The sequence below is a fragment of the Ahaetulla prasina genome, chromosome 2, assembly GCF_028640845.1.
Source record: "Ahaetulla prasina isolate Xishuangbanna chromosome 2, ASM2864084v1, whole genome shotgun sequence".
Taxonomy (NCBI): domain Eukaryota; kingdom Metazoa; phylum Chordata; class Lepidosauria; order Squamata; family Colubridae; genus Ahaetulla; species Ahaetulla prasina.
Genome location: NC_080540.1, coordinates 289,273,886 through 289,297,367, shown reverse-complemented (window position 1 = coordinate 289,297,367; position 23,482 = coordinate 289,273,886). Strand labels below are relative to the sequence as shown.

Sequence of the window (23,482 nt, the reverse complement as noted above, 5' to 3'; positions counted from 1 at the left end):
GGTTTATGTTCTCCCTAAAAAAGCAGATATTACTGAACGTTTGGGTGGATGAGAATTCTCCAAGTGGTACTTCCAAATAATACAAGAAGTGTGGCTGATTTATTAGATTTTTAAAGCTGTTTGTTGAAGGAGAAATGTCAGCTGGGTGTCAAATATTGTCAGAATGGGTGATGTTGCACTCCTGAATTTTTATGGGCCAACCACAGGTGTTTTAGAAGAAAAGCATGATTATCTTTAATCTCTGTAAATTTAGTCAGAGGGCCATGTAAGTGTGATTAGTCAAAAAAAATTAATTGTAACATTCCTGAATGAAATTAGATCTATGGATTTTATGTAGTTCACGTTCAACAGGTTTACATTTAGTTTAGTGATTTTTAGTGTTCTATTAACTCTTTTCATCCAGAATATGTTTCTATCCTCTATATCAGGGGTAGTCAACCTTTTTATACCTACCGCCCACTTTTGTATCTCTGTTAGTAGTAAAATTTTCTAACCGCCCACCAGTTCCACAGTAATGTGCCGTGTATCATCGTCGGCGCATGCCTCTCGCGCATCGTGGATTGGGTTTAGAGGGGGCGCCGGCTACCAGCTCTGCTTGTCTGTTACAGCTGGGTGGTGTGGGGGGAAAATGCGCGTGCTATTCTGGGACGAGGCTTTGTTTGCGGTCGCACTATAGCGCCATTTACTTTCACTTTCGTAATGTGAACTAAACTTATACGTGGGTGATACAAATAGTACATTTTCAGAAATTTAAATTGTCATGGGGAATTTTATGAAAACCTAATGAAAATGTTTTGAAATAATGCTATGATTTTTTTAAAAAAAGTCAATTAAATTAAAAAAAAGGAAAGTGCTTCAGTATCGGACAAAACCCCTATTGCCCACCATGAAAGCTGGAACGCCCACTAGTGGGTGGTACATTTAGTTTACATTTAGGTTGACTACCACTGATCAGGTTGACTACCACTGGTCTATATCCAGAAGTTTTCTTTGGCTAGATTACTTCCCAATATTTCGCTATTTGATACTGAAAGTAAAAGCAGGTGAGATATATTATCTCAGTTATCTTTTATCTAGTAGAAAAGTAAATGGCAAAGTGTTCTTTGTATTAACTTTGTATTAACAATGATTGCATCATTGTTTTGGATTTAGGACACTGCCAGGGCTATATTTGAAGTAGAAAATAAAGACTGTTTAATATAGGTAGTCCTCGACTTACCACAGTTCATTTAGTCACGGTTCAAAGTTACAACGGCACTGAAAAAAGTGACGCATGACCATTTTTCACACTTACGACCATTGCACCATCCTTTTGGTGACATGATCAAAATTGGATGATTGACAATTGGTTCATATTTATGACGGTTGCAGTGTCCCGGGATCACATGATTCTCTTTTGCGACCTTCTGACAAAGCAAAGTCAATGGGGGAGCCAGATTCATGTAACAACTGTGTCACTAACTTAACAACTGCAGTGATTCACTTAACAAACGTGGCAAGAGAAGTCGTAAAATGGGGCAAAGCTCACTTAACAAATGCCTCACTTAGCAACATAAATTCTGGGCTCAATTGTCCTCGTAAGTTGAGGACTACCTGTATTAAAGGAAAGTTTTAAATAATTGTTTAAACAATTATTACACAACGTAGGAGCAAGGCAGTAAGTCTAAGCTGTCAACTTTGCAGAGAATTGGGGGCAGAATGGCGGTTCTTTAGTGAGATACCCCTGATTTTATGACTGTTTTGCCATGGTTGTTGAGCCAATCACTGCAGTTGTTAAGTGAATCTGTGCCATTGTAACTTCAAAGAGTTGCTAAACGGTTATAAGTTGAGGACTATTTGTGGAACATATCACTGGCTTTTCCAAGCCAAGCCTAGAACAAGACCAACCCTCCAGCTTTGTGCGTGTAGGCCGGATGGTTGACACACACAGAATTGTCCTGTGCAACAAGTCATACTCAACTGGAAAAAGTTGATTTAATTGCTATCCATAGCAATAATAACAATAATCCTTGCAGAGGTCAGACAAACCCATTCATTATATAAGGGCTGGGCTTCTCAGCCTTCTCAACTTAAAGTGTATGGACTCCCAACACCCAGCCAAAGTTGCCAAATTTTAAGAAACTGTGTTTTAGGAGCATCATAGCACCACAAAACTAAACCATCTTTGGGTTTGCTCTTGAAGAAACCGCAACAAGCAGGATACCCACAGGATCCCAAGGCAAACATCTCCCCAAGAGCGATGCCTAGATTCTCACAAATTGTGAGGCAAACCTCAAAGAAACCACAGGATGAGGTTACACAATACACAAAAAGTTGCACATATCTTCCCTGTTTGGTCAACTAAGTTCAGGATGGTTAGATTTTCAGGCTTCTTCCAGACACACCAGAGAAGGTTTTATTTATTTATTTTCTAGAAGTTGTTCTTGCCCTGGAATGAATGCGCTGCACCATCTCTAACATAAATGGAGTCTGAAACAATTATTAATTATAAAATCAGTTTAATTGGCACTTCAGGTGTGTCTCATTCCAAATGGCAACCACAGGAAAAATATCACATTGGAAACCTGCAGGAAAATGGAATATTGACATCAAAATTAATAGTAGGAAAATTGCTTGTACTGTACTACAGTAAGGAAGCCTGTTACCCCAGTGCTTGAATAAACACTACAAGTAATCCTCAACTTGTGATGGATTGTTTAGCAACTGTTCAAAATTATGTCAGAGCCCCAAAACAGGATTCAGAATCCCAATATCTGATCTCATTCCAATGGTCACAGGATCACATTTTGGGCACTTGGCAATTGGCTGCATTTACAGCCATTTACAATGCCCCGTGATCATCTGACCACAATTTACAATGTTTTTTGCCCAAATACTGGTCATTACTTCCACTTTCCTGCAAAAAAAAATGCCTTATAGTGAGCAACCACGCTGTTTCCTTAAGAGTGGATTTGCTTAACAACCACAGCATCCACTTAAGGGCTGCGTTGCTGTCTTTACAACCGCTGTGTTTGCTTAACAGCCATTGCAAAACAGGTCATAAAATTAGGCACAGCCTTATTTTGACAACTGTTATGACTTGCGATCAAAATTGTGGGCTCAGTTATGGTCATAAATCGAGGATTACAGTACCTGTTACATGAAGCGGCATTAGTTATTTTGTATTTGGAAAACAGTATGTGGAGGTGCCGTTCCTTTCCTTTCTTAAATATTTCAATTGGGGAGAGGAAGCAACATGCTACAACATCGGGGTGAAATACTCCCGGTTCTGACCAGATCGCTCGATCCGGTAGCGATGGCAGCGGTTGGTTCGGAGAACCGTTAGCAAAAATCCCTCCCCCCACCCCGCCAAGCTGAGCTGCACGATCATCAGAGTGTTTGTTTTTTTACTTTTAAAAGCATTTTTTCTTTGGCTGAAAAAATGCTTTTAAAAGTAAAAAAAAGACTCTGATGATCGCGCAGCTCATCTGGGATCATCAGAAGAACCCTTTAAAAGCATTTTTTCTACAACCTCTTCAGCCGAAGAAGTTGTAGAAAAAATACTTTTAAAAGTTTTTTTTAAAAGTTGGCCACGCCCACCCAGTCACATTACCCTCCACCTACCAAGCCACACCCACAGAACTGGTAGTAACAAATTTTACATTTCACCCCATACAACATCCAGTAAAAAGATACCTTGGAATTCTACTTAATTCTTCTAATTTGTATAACTAGCTTATTAGTAAATTGTAGCAGAGCTCAGTTAAATTACATCTTCTAATGCTTTAAATAGGAATGTTCCCATTTCACAGCAAGAAATACTGAATAAATTTACATAATGAGCTTTTGCAGCTAAATGATTTTAGCTTTTACACAGCACGATTTCCCCATAAAGTTTCCATAATTATAAGATAGAAGACTGTTTGAGGAATCTACATTAATGTAAGCCGCAGGAAGCTACCCCTGCTGAAAAATTTTTGATTTAAAAAGAGGAAGAAGTATCTTGTACTGGCGGATGGCCTGAAGATAACTCTACAGTACATTGTCTTGAGATAGAAATTGAAAACTGAGTACGCATCTTCAAATGTTTTTCCCCTAGCTCCTTGCCTCATTGCAAGTGGCAGAGATAAGAGAGCCTCATTTCCAGATACTTTTGTAGGGCTACTAAAGCATTAACAACAAACAGTCCTTGACTTATGACGTTTGAGCCCAAAATTAATGTTGCTAAGTGAAAAATTCATTAAGTGAGTTTTGCTCCATTTTATGACATTTCTTGCCAGATTTGTTAAGCGAATCACTGCCATTGTTAAGATAATAACATGGTTGTTAAGTGAATCTGGTTTCACTTAATTGACTTTTCTTGTTAGAAAGTTGCAAAATTTGATCACATGATCACAGCACACTGCAACCGTCATAAATGTGAGTCGGTTGTCAAACATCCGAATGTAAATCACGTGACCCAGGGGATGCTACAATGTTGGTAAGTGTACCAATGTTGGTAAGCTTTTTCAGAGCTGTTGTAATTTTGAATGGTCACTAAATAAACTGTTGTAAGTCAAGGACTTACCTGCATTTATAAATATAATAAAGGCAAGCTATAAAGATTAAATAAATATAGTATTTCAGCCATTGGTTGAACTCATTCTTACGCTAACATAGACTCAAGGAGGGAGTCAAACTATTCTCCAAAGCACCTGAGGGTAGAACAATAAGCAATGGGTAGAAACTAATCAAGGAGAGAAGCAACTTAGAACTAAGGAGACATTTCCTGATAGCAAGAACAATTAATCAGTGGAATAACTTACCTGCAGAAGTTGTGAATGCTGCAACACTGGAAATTTTTAAGAAAATGTTGGATAACCATTTGTCTGCAATGGTGTAGGGTTTCCTGTCTGGGCAGGGGGTTGGACTAGAAGACCTCCAAGGTCACATCCAACTCTGTTGTTGTTGTTGTTGTTGTTATTATTATGTCCATACAACTATTACTGTAGTTCTCTTGTATAAGAGTATCTTCTGGATTTTAGCCAGAACAATTGATAAAAGTCTTCTTAGGATTGGCTAAATGGTAAGCTAAGAGTCCTTCTTTTTCTTGCTTCATCTCTGGGGTCAAACAGGACCAAAGTTTTGTAAACTTTGGATGATCAAATTTGCCTGCCCTACTAACCCTTTGTTCTCATTGAACCTCTTGATATGAAGATCCCGTTTTTAATTACCAGAAATGTTGAGTGTACTTGTATGAAGAACCATAAGGAAACTCCTTGAGTACCGGGGAGGCCAAGAAATGAACAAACAATTCAATTGACCACTTTGCTTGATGTGGTCCAGATGTTTGGACGTTGGTTACACCAGCCACGAAGATGCTGGGAAGAACTGCAGGATTGCAACACATTGGGTGAAGCTTCCGCAGAAAAATGTAGGTAGATGAAATGCAAACGGGTTCTTGAGTTTCAGCAATGTATACAGGTAGCCCTCGACTTACAAAAGTTCATTTAGTGACCGTTCAAAGTTAAAACGGCACTGAAAAAAGTGAGTTAACGATCATTTTTCACACGTATGACCATTGCAACATCCCTATGGTCATGCGATTTGGTTGATTGACAGCTGATTCACATTTATGATACTTGCAGGGTCCTGGAGTTATGTGTCACCCTTTTGCGACCTTCTGACAAGCAAAGTCAACAGGGAAGGCAGATTCACTTAACAAGTGTGTTACTAATTTAAGAACGGCAGTGATTCACTTAACAAATGTGGTGAGAAAAATCATAAAATGGAGCAAACTCCCTTAACAAATTTCTCAGTTAACAACATAAGTGTTGGGCTCTGTTGTGGTCATAAGTTGAGGACAAGAGTGAAATCTACTTACCTTCCTTACCAATTCAGAAGTGCACACACCCTGCTTTGCTCCGCCATTGCTACTCGATCACCAAACCACCAGCCATGATCGCTACCGGATTGCCAGATCTGATCAGAACTGGGAGAATTTCACTCCTGGTTGAGGACTACCTGTATAGAGTTGTTAGTTTTGTTTATCTTGCAACCAAAAATGGGATGAGTAAGTCTCCATTTCAGTCAAGAATGGTAGTGCTCCAGTTGCATTAACCCTAACCCTAACCATTCACTCTAATAAAATTCACCAATAATCAATCATAATCATAAGAGAAAGATGATTCAGAATCTATATTTATTTGAATGAACTTAAGTGAGAGAGAATATGCAAGCTTTCCAGCTCTGTAAGATTCTTCTTCAGGCAAGATTTAATGAAAAATAAGCTATGGGGAAGAAATACAGGTATGCCTCCACTTAACAACGCAATTGAGCCCCAGATTTTTGATGCTAAGCAAGACAGTTGTTAATTGAGTTATGACCTTTCTTGCCATAGTTGTTAAGTGAACCACTACAGTTGTTAAGTTAGTAACATGGCTGGCTTCCCCATTGACTTTGCTTGTCAGAAGGTCACAAAAGGGGATTGTGTGACCCCACAGGACACTGCACTCATCATTAATAAGAGCCAGTTGCCAAGCATCTGAATTTCGATCACGTGACCACTGGGATGTGCAACGGTTGTAAGTGTGAAAAATGGCCATGTCACTTTGGTTCAGTGCCATTGTAACCTTAAAATGGTCACTGAATGAACTGTTGTAAGTCAAGGACTACCTGTAAGTGAGCTCAGTCATTAGATCACATCTTTTAGTTGTTGTTTTAATAATACCCTCTCCCTGATTTGGCTTGTGGTCACTTACTCACAACTCTGGTTAACAGCCGTACTCAAATCACTTTCAACCGAACACATTGTTGTGGTCCGCAGACTCGGATGAGGAGGAGGTTGGGGAAGAACATGGGCCACTTTTGGCACCTGGGGAAGGCTCTGATGGATGCTCGACAGAGATAGAGATTTTCCAGCCACTGGAGAGGCAATTGCCTTTGGAGTCAGAGATGAGTGAGGAGGAGGAGGAGGAACAGCTGGGGCCTGTTCCAATTGCGCAGAGCAGATAGGAGAAGTGAATAACAGAGGACAATGATTCGGAAGCAAAACAAACGTGGACGCTGAATAGCTCCTCCCTGGCTAGGGAATAAATAGGAGGAAAGGGGAGTGGTTTGGTTATAGGAGACAACCATTCTCATTTCTAGAAAGTTTACTCCTTGTGTGTTTTGTGGGACAAAGTCTGCCTTGCCAGGACTGAGGTTTGTCTATTTCTCTGACTTAATTTGCAGCCTTCCAGTTGGGAGCTCACGACCTTGCATTTATCTTAACGAGCTGATAAGGACTATTGCTTCAGTTAACTCCTTGCAGGTCTCTTGCCTGGACTTTCTGTTTGGTGAATGCAGTTGTCGTGTCCCACTCCTCCGCTGACGGCCGGGTCAGGGAAATCCAAATCAGGTGTGCCTCTGCAGCTCTGCCAAAGTCCTAGCAAAGTCCTCAGGGCAGGCAGGAGACCAGAAAGTGACTTCAGCAAGATATGTTTAGACTTTGCCTGACTCAGAGAATGCCAGAAAGCAGATCCTTTATATAGGCCATGGGGTGTGGCTCCATGACTCAGCACTTATCCAGGCCTGCCCCTCCCTTCCTTCTGACGCCGCCGCCTATCAATTCTTCTGAAGCAAGGGTCACTCCAGTCGGCAGCTGTTGGTAATATACCTTCCTCAGGCTCACATGCTGTGGAGGGGGGGGAGGGGTCTAGTTGGTCCGTTTGCCTGGGCATGGAGCCAGAGCTGGGGGCTGGAGATACTTGCTCTTCTTCAGCCTGTCTGGGCATGGAGCCAGGGCTGGGGCCGGGAGATGCCCCCTCCTCAGCCTGTCTGGGCATGGAGCCAGGGCTGGGGCCGGGAGGCATGCTAGGACATTCTTCAGCGTTCGGAAGCAGATAAGAAGGCCCCGGCTGTGGTGGTGAGATCGGACGAGACACAACAGCAGTTAATTCCCAAGGTGTAAATAAAGAGGGGTTTTTCTTTGCCGATGAGTCTGTTTCTTGCTTCTGCGAAGGCTGGGGTGGGAGCATACTGCCTCTCTTTTGCCTTTTAGCTCCAATCCAGGAGCCCTCAAGCAGTTGCATTCACCACAAACCATTTTATACCAAATTTATATTTGCTGATAAAGATATTTCTTTATCACCAAATATTATAATAATAATAATAATAATAATAATAATAATAATAATAATAATAATAATAATAATAATAATAATAATAATAATAATAATAATAATAATAATAATAATAATAATGTTTTAATTTGTATACCGCCCTTCTCCCGAAGGACCCAGGGCGGTGAACAGGCAAATAAAATACAAAACAGAAATATACACCATAATTAAAACAACCCTTAAAAAACTGATTCAAGTATGCCAGAAATTTAAAATAACATTACACCCCATTCAAATTACAACAATTTAAAACCCAGAATTAAAATTTAAAAATTTAAAATCGGGCCAGTCCAGCCATATGGAATAAATAGGTTTTAAGTTCGTGGCGAAAGGTCCTAAGGTCAGGTAGTTGTCGAAGCCCAAGGGGAAGCTCGTTCCACAGGGTCGGAGCCCCCACAGAGAAGGCCCTCCCCCTAGGGGCCGCCAGTCGACATTGTTTGGCTGACCGCACCCTGAGGAGTCCCTCTCTGTGGGAACGCACCGGACGCACATTTGAGACACGCACACACACACACAGAGACAGAGTGGTGGGATTCAGCTGGTAAGGGTGGGTTCGGGCGAACCGGTTGTTAAATTGCTGGCTGCCCCCGCCTTCCGTGAGTCCCCCCCATGCCTGCGGCCCGTTTTTGCTTCTGGCGGGTGCAGGAGGGCAAATGCTGCCTGTCACACATCCCTGGCTACACCCACCATTGGCCACGCCCACCTAGCTGGTCATTACGGCAGAGAACCGGTTGTTAAATTATTTGAATCCCAACTAAATTAAATTAAAATATTTGAATACCCACACAAACACACCTACCCTATCCTTGTGTAAGTTGGCAGGCACTACCCAGTGAGACTTGGCAACAGGCATGTGTTTATCATGTGTTTACCATCATTTGGGATCATGTGATTGCCGTCGTGACTTTCCCAGCCAGCTTCCAACAAGCAGAGTCAAGGGGTGGGGGGAGCTGGATTCACTTAATGACCGTCGCATGACTCACTTAACAACTGTAGGGACTCTCTTAATAATGACAGGGAAGGTTGGAAAATTGGGTGCAAGTCACCAAACAACTGCCTTCTTTAGCAACATAAATTCTGATCCTAATTATGGCCATACATTAAGGATGATAGCTGAAATAGAAGAACCAATACTATAATTTGACCTTTAGTACAGGGTCTCCAACCTTGGCAACTTTCAGACTTGTGGACTTCAACTCCCAGAGTTCTTCAGCCAGCAGGTTGGAGACCCCTGCTTTAGTATGCCAAATAGACAATTGGGTCGGTCTTCTTGGGTTCAATGAAGCTAATGTACATAACAGGATAACAGAGTTGGAAGGGACCTTGGAGGTCTTCTAGTCCAGTGGTCACCAACTGGTGGTCCATGGACCACTGGTGGTCCGCGAGAAATTTTTGGTGGTCCGCAGAAAAATTATTTGCATTTTTTATATTGCACTAAATCAGGGGTCCTCAAATTACAGCACCTGGGATGGATACATGCAATGAACGTTTGTTGCTGCAGCGAGTCTCCCCCTTCGGGGGTTTTTTGCGTGGGTCAGAGAGGAAATTCCAACTTGGGGTCTGCTTCAGCCTCCTGGTGTGGGGCTTTGGGCGAAGGTTGGAGGGAAACGCTGCTGGTGGTGAAGAGCTGGAGGTCCTTGTTTCAGTGGGACTGCTTCATAGCCTGGAACTGGCTGACCATCTCAGCCCACTGAGCCTCCAGGCACCGGTATCTGGCCTTGCCCTTCTGCAGGTCTTCCCTCTGCTTGGAAAGCCTATGTTCCTAGTCCTCAGTGAGGTGCTTCTGCTGAACCTCCTTCTCTGTCAGATCCAATTTGAACTGATCCAGCTGTTTTGCCAACTCTTTCTCGTAGTGGCTACTTAGCTCCAACAACTGCTTCCTATTGGGGCCCTAAGGAGTCCGGGCGGGGAGGCAAGGAGGGGCTGGGAGGGGATGAGCAAGTAGAGGCCAGTGAGGTGCTCCTCAACGTGAGTGACATTGAGTTGGCCACGGCCACTCAGTCACATGACAACCTGCTCTGGTTACGTCTCGGTTGGATTACTGCAATGCTCTCTACATGGGGCTGCCCTTGAGGTGCACCCGGAGGCTGCAGTTAGTCCAGAATGTGGCTGCGCGAGTAGTAATGGGAGCCACTCGTGGCTCTCACATAACACCACTGCTCCGTAGTCTGCACTGGCTTCCTGTGGTCTTTCGGGTGCGCTTCAAGATTTTGGTTACCACCTTTAAAGCGCTCCATGGCTTAGGACCCGGGTACTTACGAGACCGCCTGCTGTTACCCTATGCCTCCCACCGACCCGTACGCTCTCATAGAGGGTCTCCTCAGGGTGCCGTCCGCCAAACAGTGTCGGCTGGCGGCCCCCAGGAGTAGGGCCCTCTCTGTGGGAGCATCAACGCTCTGGAATGAACTTCCCCCTGGCCTACGTCAAGTGCCTGATCTTCGGACCTTCCATCGTGAGCTAAAAACATACTTATTCATTCAAGCGGGACTGGCATAATAGTTGATTTTAAATTGGGGTTTTATTAATATTTTTTTAAAAAATTTAAATTTAAATTTTGATTATCAGCCTTTTTTTGTAATTTGCTATTTTTTAATTTGGTTTTAATTGTACATATTCTGTGTTTTATCTTTGGCTGTACACCGCCCTGAGTCCTTCGGGAGAAGGGCGGTATAAAAATTTGATAAATAAATAAATAAATAAAAATAAATAAACCTAGCCACACCCACCCAGCGGTTATTAGGCAGATCATATTAGTGGTTCACAGGATTTAAAATTATGAATTTGGTGGTCCCTGAGATCCGAAAGGTTGGGGACCCCTGTTCTAGTCCAACCCCCTGCTAGAGTTTTGAAGATAATTAGGCAGAGGAGGAAAAAAATTACGATTTACATCACATGAGTTTGTCTCATGTGGCCTTTTCAGTTTTGATTTTGCATATGATGAATAGTCAAGTGTTTTTATCTGTTGTTCATCCGTGCATTCCTCCACTCATTAGACGAAATCATGCGTCTCCTTAAAAAAAATAATCAGGCACAAGCGTAATGTTCTCTTCGCCAGTTTTTCTCCTCAACAACACAACTTGTAATTCTGGTGGGCTCAGAGTCCGCTAGTAAGTTTCCACAGCTGTGAGTAGACTTGAGAAACAGGCTCTTCCCCATCCTTTTCTCTAGTAGTTTAATTCTGACAGCTCACCTGCTTTCTTTTTATATTTTTACTTATATTCCGCTGTGCTTTGCCAGTTTTCAAAACTGGTTACCAGAATGCATGTGGTAGACCAGGGCTGGGCATCTGTGGCCTCTCTATGATCTGTGGACATCAATCCCCAGAATTCCATGCTGGCTCAGGAATTCTGGGAGCTGAAGTCCACAAGTCGTAAAGAGGCCATAAGTTGCCCATCCCTTGGTACGTAGTACTGCTCTTGAGTTAATACAACGGGATTATAGATTTATATCCGGTGTAAGTGCAGAATTTCAGGTTATTTATTTATTTATTTATTTATTTATTTATTTATTTCGAAAAATTCACTATAGGTTAGGAGTGCCGGTTTGTTACGGTTAAGATATCAGGCTAGAAACTGAGTGACTGGGAGTTCTAGTCTTACCTTGAGCACAAAACAAGCTGGGTGATCATGGACCAGTTTCTCTTAGCCCTAGAAAGAAGCAGGTAAGGGCAGACCACTCAGTCTCTCAACCTCCTGGCTAAAATGCCTGTGGAGTAAGCTTTTTTCTGCTGTCCCATCATTCTTCTGGCATCTGGCCACTTCGTCACTCAAAAGATGTGGCTCCATGTGGTATTGACGCTCTCAGCAAGAGGACATCTGTGGCTAATGTATTGAAACCCCACACCTCTCCTCCCATGCTCAGTTCGTATCAAGGTGTGGAAGTTGAATCATGGCAACTGGACTTCAAGAAGTCCACTCAGCGTCCAGACAACTCTACCCAGATAACTGAGAATCTTCTTTCTAACAAGATTAATAAAAATAAATTATGATCTCTCTCTACATACATATATACACACATTCATTCATACATACATGTGTGTGTGTGTGTGTGTGTGTGTGTGTGTATGTATACATGTACCGTGTTTCTCCAAAAAGACGACCCACCTTGAAAAGACGCCCTATATGTTTTTGAGTGCATGCGATCAAATTAAGCCCCACCCACAAAATTAGCCCTAATTAAGACCTTGTCCACCCCAGGGCTCAGTGGGTGGGGCGAGTAAGCTAGGGTGGGGATGGGGGTGGAGCTGCCCTACTTACTAGTTCACACACCTTCCTCGCCGCCTTCTGCGGCCACTTGCTGCCACTCACACGCATCGCCCTGGCCTCCATTTCACTTTTAGATGCCTGCCAGAAGGCATCTGCAACCGATAACAGATCCAGAGCTCTATTATTGGCTGCAGATGCTTTCCGGCAGGTATCTGAAGGCAAAACGGAAGCCAGGGTGATGAATGCAAGTGGAGGCAAGCGCACGCAGAAGAAGTGGGCCAGCAGCAGGCTCCTGCTGGGTGGGGCTGTCGGTGCCACTACCGCAAGGTGAGTCAATAATTAGAAACCTCCAGAAATAAGGCCTAGCCGTTTTTTCAGGGGTCAAAAGAATATAAGACCTGACCTCCTTTTTGGAGAAACACAGTACATATGTATATACGTATGTATGTATGTATATGTTTGTGTGTATGTGTAAATCACAGACAATTTAGAATACATAGCAGAACAAAAGAGCCTTGAAAGTTCTTGGTCGATACTGTATGGAGTGGTATAAAGCTGTTACAGAATCTAGTCGTTCTGCTTCGGATACTGCAAAGTCTCCTCCCAGAAGGTAACAAAGAAAATCAGTCATGGAGAGGATGTGTAGCGTTCCAGATAATCTTGCTGACCCTGGTCAAGCATCGCTTATATGCTATGTCCTGGATAGGAGGAAGTGAATGACCAATATCTTTTTTTGCTGTCCTCACCACTCTCTGTACAGCCTTCCTATCCGAAACAGTAATACCTCCAAAACACACTGTAATACAATATGAAAGTATAAGTATAATTAGATTTTGCTTGCAAATGGATGGCTGCCAGTGACATGGAATCTGGAGTGAATCTTGTATCAGGCGCTGTTGGAAGGAGTCCATTGGGTTTATAGAGGAGGTAGGGTGATAGAAGATCCTAACATAAGCTGATTGATTGGATTACACTTTGAAACCATCTCCTTATCTTTTAAAGGGTGCAGCAGCTGGACTTCTCTATGTTGGCGCGCACATCCTCAACGCTTACAAGGAATACGACCCTTTTCTTCATAACCGAGATGCTCTCTTGCCCCCCCTCATTATCATTGCCGTTGCTGTGGTCATGATGGTCATTGGCATAGTTGGCTGCTGTGCCACCCTTCGTGAATCCAAGATTGGCCTCGGAGTGGTAAGAATAGAACCTGGCAGCTGGTGGTATAATAATACCATTGCATGGAGGTGATGCTGGAGAGTGGTGTAGTTGCCTAGAGGTGGAGCTCTCGCCTCACAATCAGGAGTCTGGGAGTTCAATCCTAGGTAGTGGCAGATATTTCTCTCTCTGGGCACAATGAGAATATATCTGCTGTGAACTCTGCATTGGTGACAGGAAGGGCATCTGGCCGGTAAACACTCAGCTCCATTCAGTTGCCCCAACTCCACTCCAATGCAAAGGATTACGGGCTCATTAAAAGACAAAAAAATAATAATAATGGAGGTGATGCTGGAAGGTGCACAATGGTGGAGGTGGACAATGAGATTATCCCATTCCCAGTCCCTCCATTCCTGGACTCTTGCGGTTGCCTAATAGGAAGGGGTATTTTTAGTAAATTACTGGATTCAAGTGATCCAGAAATCCCTGAAACTTGTCAACTTGCTTGAGGGTTGATTCCATCATGCCCACAGATGTCTAAAAAACCCTGTTGCCTACAGCAGAGTTTCTCAACCATGGCAATTTGAAAATGTGACTTCAACTCCCAGAATTCCACACATCTTAAAAGAGGGTAGATCTTTCCATAGAACAGTCAAATCTTCCAGAGGTTGGTTTGTTGGCAACATTTGGAGAAGATCACATGTCCGCCCGCTTCTTAAGTCGTCTTCTTTTCTTTTCTTCAGTTCTTTGTCATTATCCTGCTGATCTTCACTGCAGAAATGGCAGCCTTTGTGCTTGGATTTGTTTACAAAGGAAAGGTGAGTGGAAAATATCTAAAGAGCATCCAGGTAATGAAGCAACACCAGTAGTCCTCAACTTAACAACTATCCGTTTAATGATAGTTCAAAGTTATGAGGACCCTGGAAAAAAGTGACTTGCAGTGATCCTCACATGACCATTGCAGCAACCCTGTGGTCACTAAGCAAACCTCATGGGCTTTTAAGCATTTCAGGATTCCCCCATTGACCTTGCTTGTTAGAGACCCACTGGGAAGATCGCAGATGGTGATTTTGTGATCCTGGGGCATTGAAACCATTGTGAATACATGCTGGTTGCCAAGCATATAAATCATGATCACATGACCACAAAGTCACTTTGATGGTCATAAGTGCAAGGACCGGTTGGTTGCAAGTCATTTCTTTTCAGTACCTTCATAACGTTGAATAGTTATTGAATAAATGGTTGTAAATCAAGGACTACTTGTTGTTTCAGTGAAAGTAATTTATCAGGGCTTTCAGCTGGGTTATTGTAGGGTTAATACTTTGTACAGCATCTTGTACATGTTGGAATGCGGGCAGCATTCTTATCTTGGATGTCAAACCTCAGTTAAGCAATGTTCCCAGCATAGTACAAAGACACAAGATGAAACAAAGTATGAGATGAAATATTTGTTGTTCCTTGCATGCGTGCATATTCGGTTGCAAGAACTCGGTATGCCTAGTTTGCAAGAACTCGGTATGCCTAGTTTAATGAAAAGGAGGACTAGGGGAGACATGATAACATTCCAATATCTCAGGGGTTGCCACAAAGAAGAGGGAGTCAAACTATTCTCCAAAGCACCTGAGGGTAGGATAAGAAGCAATGGGTGGAAACTAATCAAGGAGAGATGCAACTTAGAACTAAGGATAAATTTCCTGACAGTTAGAACAATTAATCAGTGGAACAACTTGCCTGCAGAAGCTGTGAATGCTCCAACACTGGAAAATTTTAAGAAAATGTTGGACAGCCATTTGTCTGAAATGGTGTAGGGTTTCCTGCCTGGGCAGGGGGTTGGACTAGAAGACCTCCAAGGTCCCTTCCAACTGTGTTATTAGTATTATATTCGCCTGAAAGCAGAAGTTGATAACTAACCAATTGTTGTGCCTTGGAGATACTATTAACCAATGATGAAGTGACACATATGTTAGCTGAACTATGAAATGCTATACATACTCTCTGTAATGGTAATAAAAGAAATTCAGCCCTTGGGTCATTTCTACAGGTTATTGTAAGACGCAGTTGTTAAATAATCACGTGTTGCCTTTTTAAATTGGGTCACCAGTGCTTAAACTCTTATTAGGGAGGAAGGACAGCAAAACCTCATTGTTTAGAGGTGCTGCTATTTGATACACAAATCTTGCCTTTTTAAGGCTTAATGCTTTCCATTGCATTTCAGATGGATGAAAAGATGTAATAACAATCTGTGCGTTTCTTTTCTTGCCACAGATAATAGCCGAGTTCCATGACTCTATGTCGAAAGCATTTGCAGCCTACGATGGAAAATCAGAACACTCTCGTAGTGTGGATTACCTGCAGCAGCAGGTAGGAAAAACTGGTTTTGAGCTAGCATTTGTGTCTCAATTCCTGATACGACGATATTGGTTTTGGAAACATGGATGTATTTTTATTCTGCTGTATGTTCATTCTGGCTGCAGTCTCCCTAGTTGGTGGCGGTGTTGTTTTTAAGAACAGAAAACTGGATTTTGAATTGGAGTTGGGGTAGAAACACACATTTTAAAACAATTACTGAAGAATTATTGAACTGTGGGCAATCAACATAAAATAGACATAGATCTGTGATCCCTAGATAAAAGAAAAATAGCAAAACCACCATAAAGTGAATAGAGACAGTAATACAGGTAGTCCTTGACTTATAGAATAGAATAGAATAGAATTTTTATTGGCCAAGTGTGGTTGTACACACAAGGAATTTGTCTTGGTGCATAGGCTCTCAGTGTACATAAAAGAAAAGATACCTTCATCAAGGTACAACATTTAACATTTACAACACAAATGATGGTTTAATTAGTGACTGTTCAAGTTACAGTGACCTACGTCCGTTTTTCACACTTACGTACGCTGCAGCATCCACACGGTCATGTAATCAAAATTCAGATGCTTGGCAACTGACTCATGTGACAGTTGCAGTGGCCCAGAGTCATGTGATCAGCTTTTGAGACCTGACGAGCAAAGTCAATGGGAAGCCAGATTCAATTAATAACCACGTTACTAACTTAACAGCTGTAGGTAAATAGGTAGGTAGATGCCATAGATCAGGAGTGTCAAACTCAAAGCCCGCGGTCCAGATTTGGCCGGCAGTGTTTTTAGATCTGGCCCATAGGGCCTGCCTGGAAACAGCGAAGGACTGGCTCACGACGCCTCTGCCGGTGAAAACACCCTGCCCACCCCAAGCTCCATTTTCACTGGTAGAGGGCTATCAAAACAAACTAAAAACAAAACAAAAGGAGAAATGTTTCCCCTTTTGCAATTGAGGGAGAGAAAAAGAAGAAAAGAAGGAAGGGAAGGGAAGGGAAGGATGGAGATTATAATGAGAGTGAGGGAGAGTCTCGGGGAAGTCCTGCCTTAGCACTTGACTAGCACAGGTGCCCCTGACACGAGTGATGTCGAGCTGGCCACGTCCACCATGGCCACGCCCCTCCACCACCACCCCATCTCTCCAAGGTCAAACACAACCCTGATGCGGCCTTCAGTGAAATAGAGTTTGACACACCTGTTGTAGATAGATTAAATAGATACGTACGTCGATAGATGATAGATAGATAGATATTTAGATAGATATTTAGATATTTAGATAGATAGATATTTAGATAGATAGATAGATAGATAGATAGATAGATAGATAGATAGATAGATAGATAGATAGATAGATAGATAGATAGATAGATAGATAGATAGAGTCACCTTGTAGGGGAGATACGATTGGTGGTATAAAAGATAAGTAAAAAGGCATGCGTATTATATAATAATGGGAAAATCTTGAATAGATTGAGGTTGTGCATTTCCCCATAGAGTTCTCTAAAGCAGCTAGAGATTAATTAAAAACAATGCCTAAGCCAGCTTTATCAACCTGTTTGCTGGATCTAGGTGTTAGATCTAGAATTCCTTGCCAAGTTGGAGGACATCATATTGGAAGGACACTGGTTTGCTAAGACATGGTTAGGCCAAGAGTTATTGACTAAAGAGTAGCCAGCTAGATTTCCAAATTCACCAAAATTTAGGCTTGGTTTATAACCAAGAAGGATTGATTCACATTGTATGGTGAACCAAAACCATTTTGCCCAGTTCACAAAAATAAGGCCATTCTTCTGTATAAATTTATCTAATTCTTTCACTTCGTTTTTGCAACAGCTGAAGTTAAAAGTATAAAATATTCAATAAGGGGCTTAGCTTTGATTGTAATTTTTTAAAATTAATATATTCCATTTTAGGGTCTTTTTTTCAGCAGAAATGTTGATCATATTAATGTTGTGATGAATGGCTTGGTATGAAAGATCATATCTGTTAGTGTTGCGAAGCAGATGGTTTTGCTTCCAAAGTAATGATTGCATTTAAACAAGTATTTCCCGATCATGTGAAAAAACACAACATTTTCAATACATTCTTGTTCCAAAAATTAGTTATACAGTGCTGATACTATATTTAAGGAGATTAGAGACCAGTTCTCTTCCTAAATCTCACTTGTTCAATTAGCCTAAAGTGGGGGAAGGAGGGAAGGAGGGAGGGAGGGAGGATGGAAAGAAGGAAAAAGAAGTGTTATTGCAGTCAAAAACCCAGAAACATTACATTGTGATTGTTGATGGGAGTATATTTTGTTGTTAGTTGCGAAATCATGTCCGACCCATTTTGCAATCTCATGGACAACGTTCCTCCGGGCCTTCCTGTTCACTACCATCCTCTTGGAGTCCATTTAAGTTCACGCATACTGCTTCAGTGGCTCCATCCAGCCACCTCATTCTCTGCCATCCCCTTCTTCTTTTGCCCTCAATCTTTCCCAGCATTAGGCTCTTCTCCACTGAGTCCTTCCTTCTCATTAGGTGGCCAAAGTATTTGAGTCTCATCTTCAGGATCTGGCCTTCTAAAGAGCAGTCAGGGATGATCTCCTCTAGGACTGACCAGCTGGATCGCCTTTCAGTCCAAGGGACTCGCAGGAGTACATTAGCTGTATCTTTAATGTAATCTATCGTTACGGTGACCGTATTTTCTTGAAAAAAAGGACAAACCAGAAAAAGAGGCAAATATAAAAGAGATTCATAAAGATAAAACATTTTAATTCTTTGTTTCTAACTCTGCTTTACAAAGGAAAATTCGAGAGCAAAACCAACAAAAAAATACTTTGTAAAAATGTATATTGTAATAAAGATATCAAAAAAATTGAGCCCTATGTATAAATGTATGAAAAAGGCAATTCAATGTCCATGTTTTTCACTCAAATGAGAAAAACTGCGCACCGTGGTACCATTTTGTACAGTAAACAATTGTCCTAAAAGAAAGGACAAAAGTGATTTTGTGAAAAATAAGTCCATCTAAAAGACAGCCTTCTGAAATAAAGGCCTTTCCTTAACAATAAAGAACGTTACGGTCACTGTATGAATTGACTTTTCACCAGAGGGATTAATCTTTCGCAGAACATAGCGAAGGATCTGGTGAGAATCTTTTAACAAAACTGAGAAAAGTTGAATGTCTGTTTGGCCCTTAGATGGGAGGCCTTGGAAAATAACGGTTATTTTTTTAAAGCTAGACAAGGCAATAAAAAACTACTTTATTGCCAAAAAACAAACAAACCCTATATAGTTGTACCCACATAAACATCACAAGGGAAGGTCAAGTTGAAGTTGAAGTTTTTTTCTTTTCATTGTGAAGCATCAGTAACAATAGTTCGATGTTTCTGGAAAGTTCTCTAGCATACTCTATCTGGGCAGGAGTCTCCACAACATACAGTTGCCAATTTCAGAACTTGATTGCAGTGTTTTCCCAAGAAGGAAGAGAATCGTTATATTATATTATATTATGAGCCACGGTGGCACAGTGCAGTACTGCAGGCTACTTCTGCTGACTGCCGGCTGCCTGCAGTTTAGCAGTTTGAATCTCACCAGGCTCAAGGTTGACTCAGCCTTCCATCCTTCTGAGGTGGATAAAATGAGGATCCAGATTGTTGGGGGCAATAGGTTGACTCTGTAAACCATTTAGAGCAGGGGTCTCCAACCTTGGCAACTTTTAAGACTTGTGGTCTTCAACTCCCAGAGTTCATCAGCCAGCTGGCTGAAGAACTCTGGGAGTTGAAGTCCACAAGTCTTAAAGTTGCCAAGGTTGGAGACCCTTGATTTAGAGAGGACTGTAAAGCACTGTGAAGCGGTGTATAAGTCTTATTGCTATTGCTATTATTGCTCTTACTGATCATTCTTTACCTGGCACTGTCCAGATGCATGCCATTCTGGGGGATTCTGGGCCTTGCCATTCTAGCACATCTGGAAGGTATCACGTTCTGGAGAAGGTGACCTTGAGGGATAAGCCCTCCAAAGTTTCTAAGGCAAATGAACTGAACTTTGGATGTGCCTCTTCCAACCACAGTTCTTGTTCTTTCAGCTTCAGTGTTGTGGTATCCAAAACTACACTGACTGGATTGGGACCCAGTGGTTCAACACTATAGGCAACCACAGTCTTCCTCAGAGCTGCTGCAAGCAAGGTTCGGCTTTCAAGAATTGTACAGGACAGCTAAGTGAGAAGCATCTTTTCAACACACAAGTAAGAGCATTCAGAGTTTGCTTGAGTGCGATCGAAGTTGTAGGAAATGAGAATTTAAATTGTATGAACCAGCTTCCTACAATGGTTGTTTGTTTTTTTTTGGCTTTGCTGGCTGTCTTTACTTACCTTATTCTGGAATATATGTCTCCTGTTTCATAGACAAAATTCCTCTCCCTACATTTATGTGGAGATTCTCAATCATCCAAGCCATGGTTGTCTCCAAGGTGTTTTTTTTTCAAAAGACAACTGACAGATGTTTTTAAGAGCTACGGTGGCGCAGTCGTTAGCATGCGGTATTGCAGGCTGACTCTGCCTATTGCCAGGAGTTCGATCCTGACCAGTTCCAGGTTGATTCAGTCTTCCATCCTTCTTGAGTTTGATAAAATGAGGACCCAGATTATGGGGGGCAATATGCTGACTCTGTAAACCATTTAGAGAGGGCTGTAAAGCGGTATATAAGTCTAAGTGCTATTGCTGTTTTTTCCCTTGAGGAAGAAGACCTTTTGCTTCCGATCCAAGACGCTTCATCAGTTCTGGCTTAGCCGGTGGCGGCGGTGGGGAAATGGAAAGATTAGTTCCGACTGGATGTTGCGTGTGTGTGTGTATGGAAGGATTATATTTCTTTGCAGTCATATAATATATATATTATATGCAAAGAATATAATACCTCCTGTCAGAACTAATCCTTCCATTCCCCCCCCTTCCCCCACCACCACCCAGCCAGAACTGATGAAGCCTCTTGGATGAGAAGCAAAACATCGTCTTCTTCCTCAAGGGGAAAAAACACAGTCCAGTTGCCTTTTGAAAAACCACCTTTGAGAGCCCTCTCCCAGCATTTAACTTCGAAGAAAACGCTTGTCTTCCAGCCCTTTCATGTTTATGGATTGAGCTGATGAAACCAATGCGTGCTATCATTAACTGGTGGAATTCACCGCCCCAAGATAGGGCTTCATCCAATGTGTTTTGAGAGGAATAGAATAATCTAATCCGAGAACGACACATGATGATCTTCCAAGCTGAGTTCTTTATTGTTCTCACACCTATACCGTTTACCCGATAATACGACCTACCCTGAAAATAAGTCCTAGCTTGATTTTTACACATGCACTCAATATAAGCCCTACCCCCAATATAAGCCCTAATTAAGACCCCGCCCACTCCAGGGCGCACGGGTAAACATTGAGCTAGGGTAGGGATGCGGGTAGTGGAACTGGCCTACTACTTACCTTTGGTCAGCTGCAGCCAGGCCTTGCACACCTCGGCCCATTTTTTTTGGCAGCCAGGAAGGCTTTCCTGAAGGCCTCTGTAGCCGATAACAGAGCTCCGGATCGATCCGGAGCTCTGTTATCGGCTGCAGAAGCCTTCAGGAAAGCCTTGCCAGCCACAGAAGAAGTTCCTGAAGGCCTCTGACAGTGAAAAGAAGGCCAGGGGTGACGCCCGCAAGTGAGGTTACTCAGTGGATGATATCCCCCGAAAATAAGACCTGGTGCCTTTTTTGGTGGATATATATTTATTTATTTATATTTATTTATTATTCAAATTTTTATACCGCCCTATCTCCCAAAGGACTCAGGCGGTTCACAGCCTTATAAAACATAAGAATAAATACAAGTTAAAACAACAGTTAAAAAACTTATTACATTAGGCCGAATTTAAAACTATCGTTAAAATAATACAAAACCCCATTTAAAACTAACTTTAAAACTAAACTCTAGGCCAGCCCCGCACAAATAAATAGATGTGTCTTAAGCTCGAGGCGGAAGGTTCGAAGGTCCGGAAGTTGACGAAGACCTGGGGGAAGCTCGTTCCAGAGGGTGGGGGCCCCCACAGAGAAAGCCCTTCCCCTGGGTGTCGCCAGTCGGCACTGGCTGGCGGACGGCACCCTAAGGAGTCCCTCTCTGTGAGAGCGTACTGGTCGGTGGGAGGCAGTCGGTGGCAGTAGGCGGTCCCGTAAGTAACCCGGCCCTATGCCATGGAGCGTTTTAAAGATGGTAACCAAAACCTTGAAGCGCACCCGAAAGGCCACAGGTAGCCAGTGCAATCTGCGCAGGAGTGGTGTCACATGGGAGCCACGAGGGGCTCCCTCTATCACCCGCGCAGCTGCATTCTGAACCAACTGAAGCCTCCGGATGCTCTTCAAGGGGAGCCCCATGTAGAGAGCATTGCAGTAATCCAAGCGAGATGTGACGAGCGCATGAGTGACCGTGCATAGGGCATCCCGGTCTAGAAAGGGGCACAACTGGCGAACCAGGCGAACCTGGTAAAAAGCTCTCCTGGAGACGGCCGTCAAATGATCTTCAAAGGACAGCCGTCCATCCAGGAGAACGCCCAAGTTGCCCACCCTTTCCATCGGGGCCAGTGACTCGCCCCCAACACTCAGCCGTGGCTGCAACTGACTGTACTGGGGTGCCGGCATCCACAGCCACTCCGTCTTGGAGGGATTGAGTTTGAGCCTGTTTCTCCCCATCCAGACCCATACGACTTCCAGACACCGGGACAGCACTTTGATAGCTTCGTTGAGGTGGCCCGGGGTGGAAAAGTACAGCTGAGTATCATCAGCGTACAGATGGTACCTCACCCCAAAGCCACTGATGATCTCACCCAGCGGCTTCATATAGATGTTGAACAGAAGGGGCGAGAGAATCGACCCCTGCGGCACCCCACAAGTGAGGTGCCTCGGGGACGACCTCTGCCCCCCCATCAACACCGTCTGCGACCTATCAGAGAGATAGGAGGAAAACCACCGATAAACGGTGCCTCCCACTCCCAATCCCTCCAATCGGTGCAGCAGTATACCATGGTCGATGGTATCAAAAGCCGCTGAGAGGTCTAATAGGACCAGGGCAGAATAATAACCCCTATCCCTGGCCCTCCAGAGATCATCAACCAACGCGACCAAAGCCGTCTCCGTGCTATAACCGAGTCGAAAGCCGGACTGGAACGGGTCTAGATAGACAGTTTCATCCAGGTACCGGGGAAATTGACATGCCACCACACACTCTACAACCTTCGCCACAAAGCGAAGGTTGGAGACTGGACGATAATTTTCTAAAACAGGCGGATCCAGGGAAGGATTCTTGAGGAAGGGTCTCACCACCGCCTCTTTCAAGGCAGCAGGGACGACCCCCTCCAACAAAGAAGCATTTATATGTATGTATGTATGTATATGTATATGCATATGTATATGTATGTATTTGTTTTTGTAGGTTTTCACGGGTATATGTATGCAGGTTTTGGTATGTTCGGGTCTTTTCCTGTGTAAGATTGAAAGTATTTAGGCTAAATACTTTCAATCTTACACGGGAAAAGACCCGAACATACCAAAACCTGCATATGTATGTATGTATGTATGTATATATATAAGTATAAATATAATAATGGTAACAGAGTTGGAAGGGACCTTGGAGTTCATCTAGTCAA

General features: G+C 42.9%; 1 protein-coding gene across 1 annotated transcript in view; it reads left to right on the top strand.

Annotated features, from left to right (window-relative positions):
• LOC131192116 (tetraspanin-36-like) overlaps positions 1–23,482 on the top strand; it is a 37,735-nt gene that overhangs the window by 7,777 nt on the left and 6,476 nt on the right. The window contains exons 2-5 of the mRNA XM_058170953.1: positions 13,328–13,519; positions 14,224–14,298; positions 15,746–15,841; positions 19,904–20,062. Of these exons, the coding sequence (XP_058026936.1) occupies positions 13,328–13,519; positions 14,224–14,298; positions 15,746–15,841; positions 19,904–20,062 (522 nt within the window). The remainder of the gene's footprint in view (positions 1–13,327; positions 13,520–14,223; positions 14,299–15,745; positions 15,842–19,903; positions 20,063–23,482) is intronic.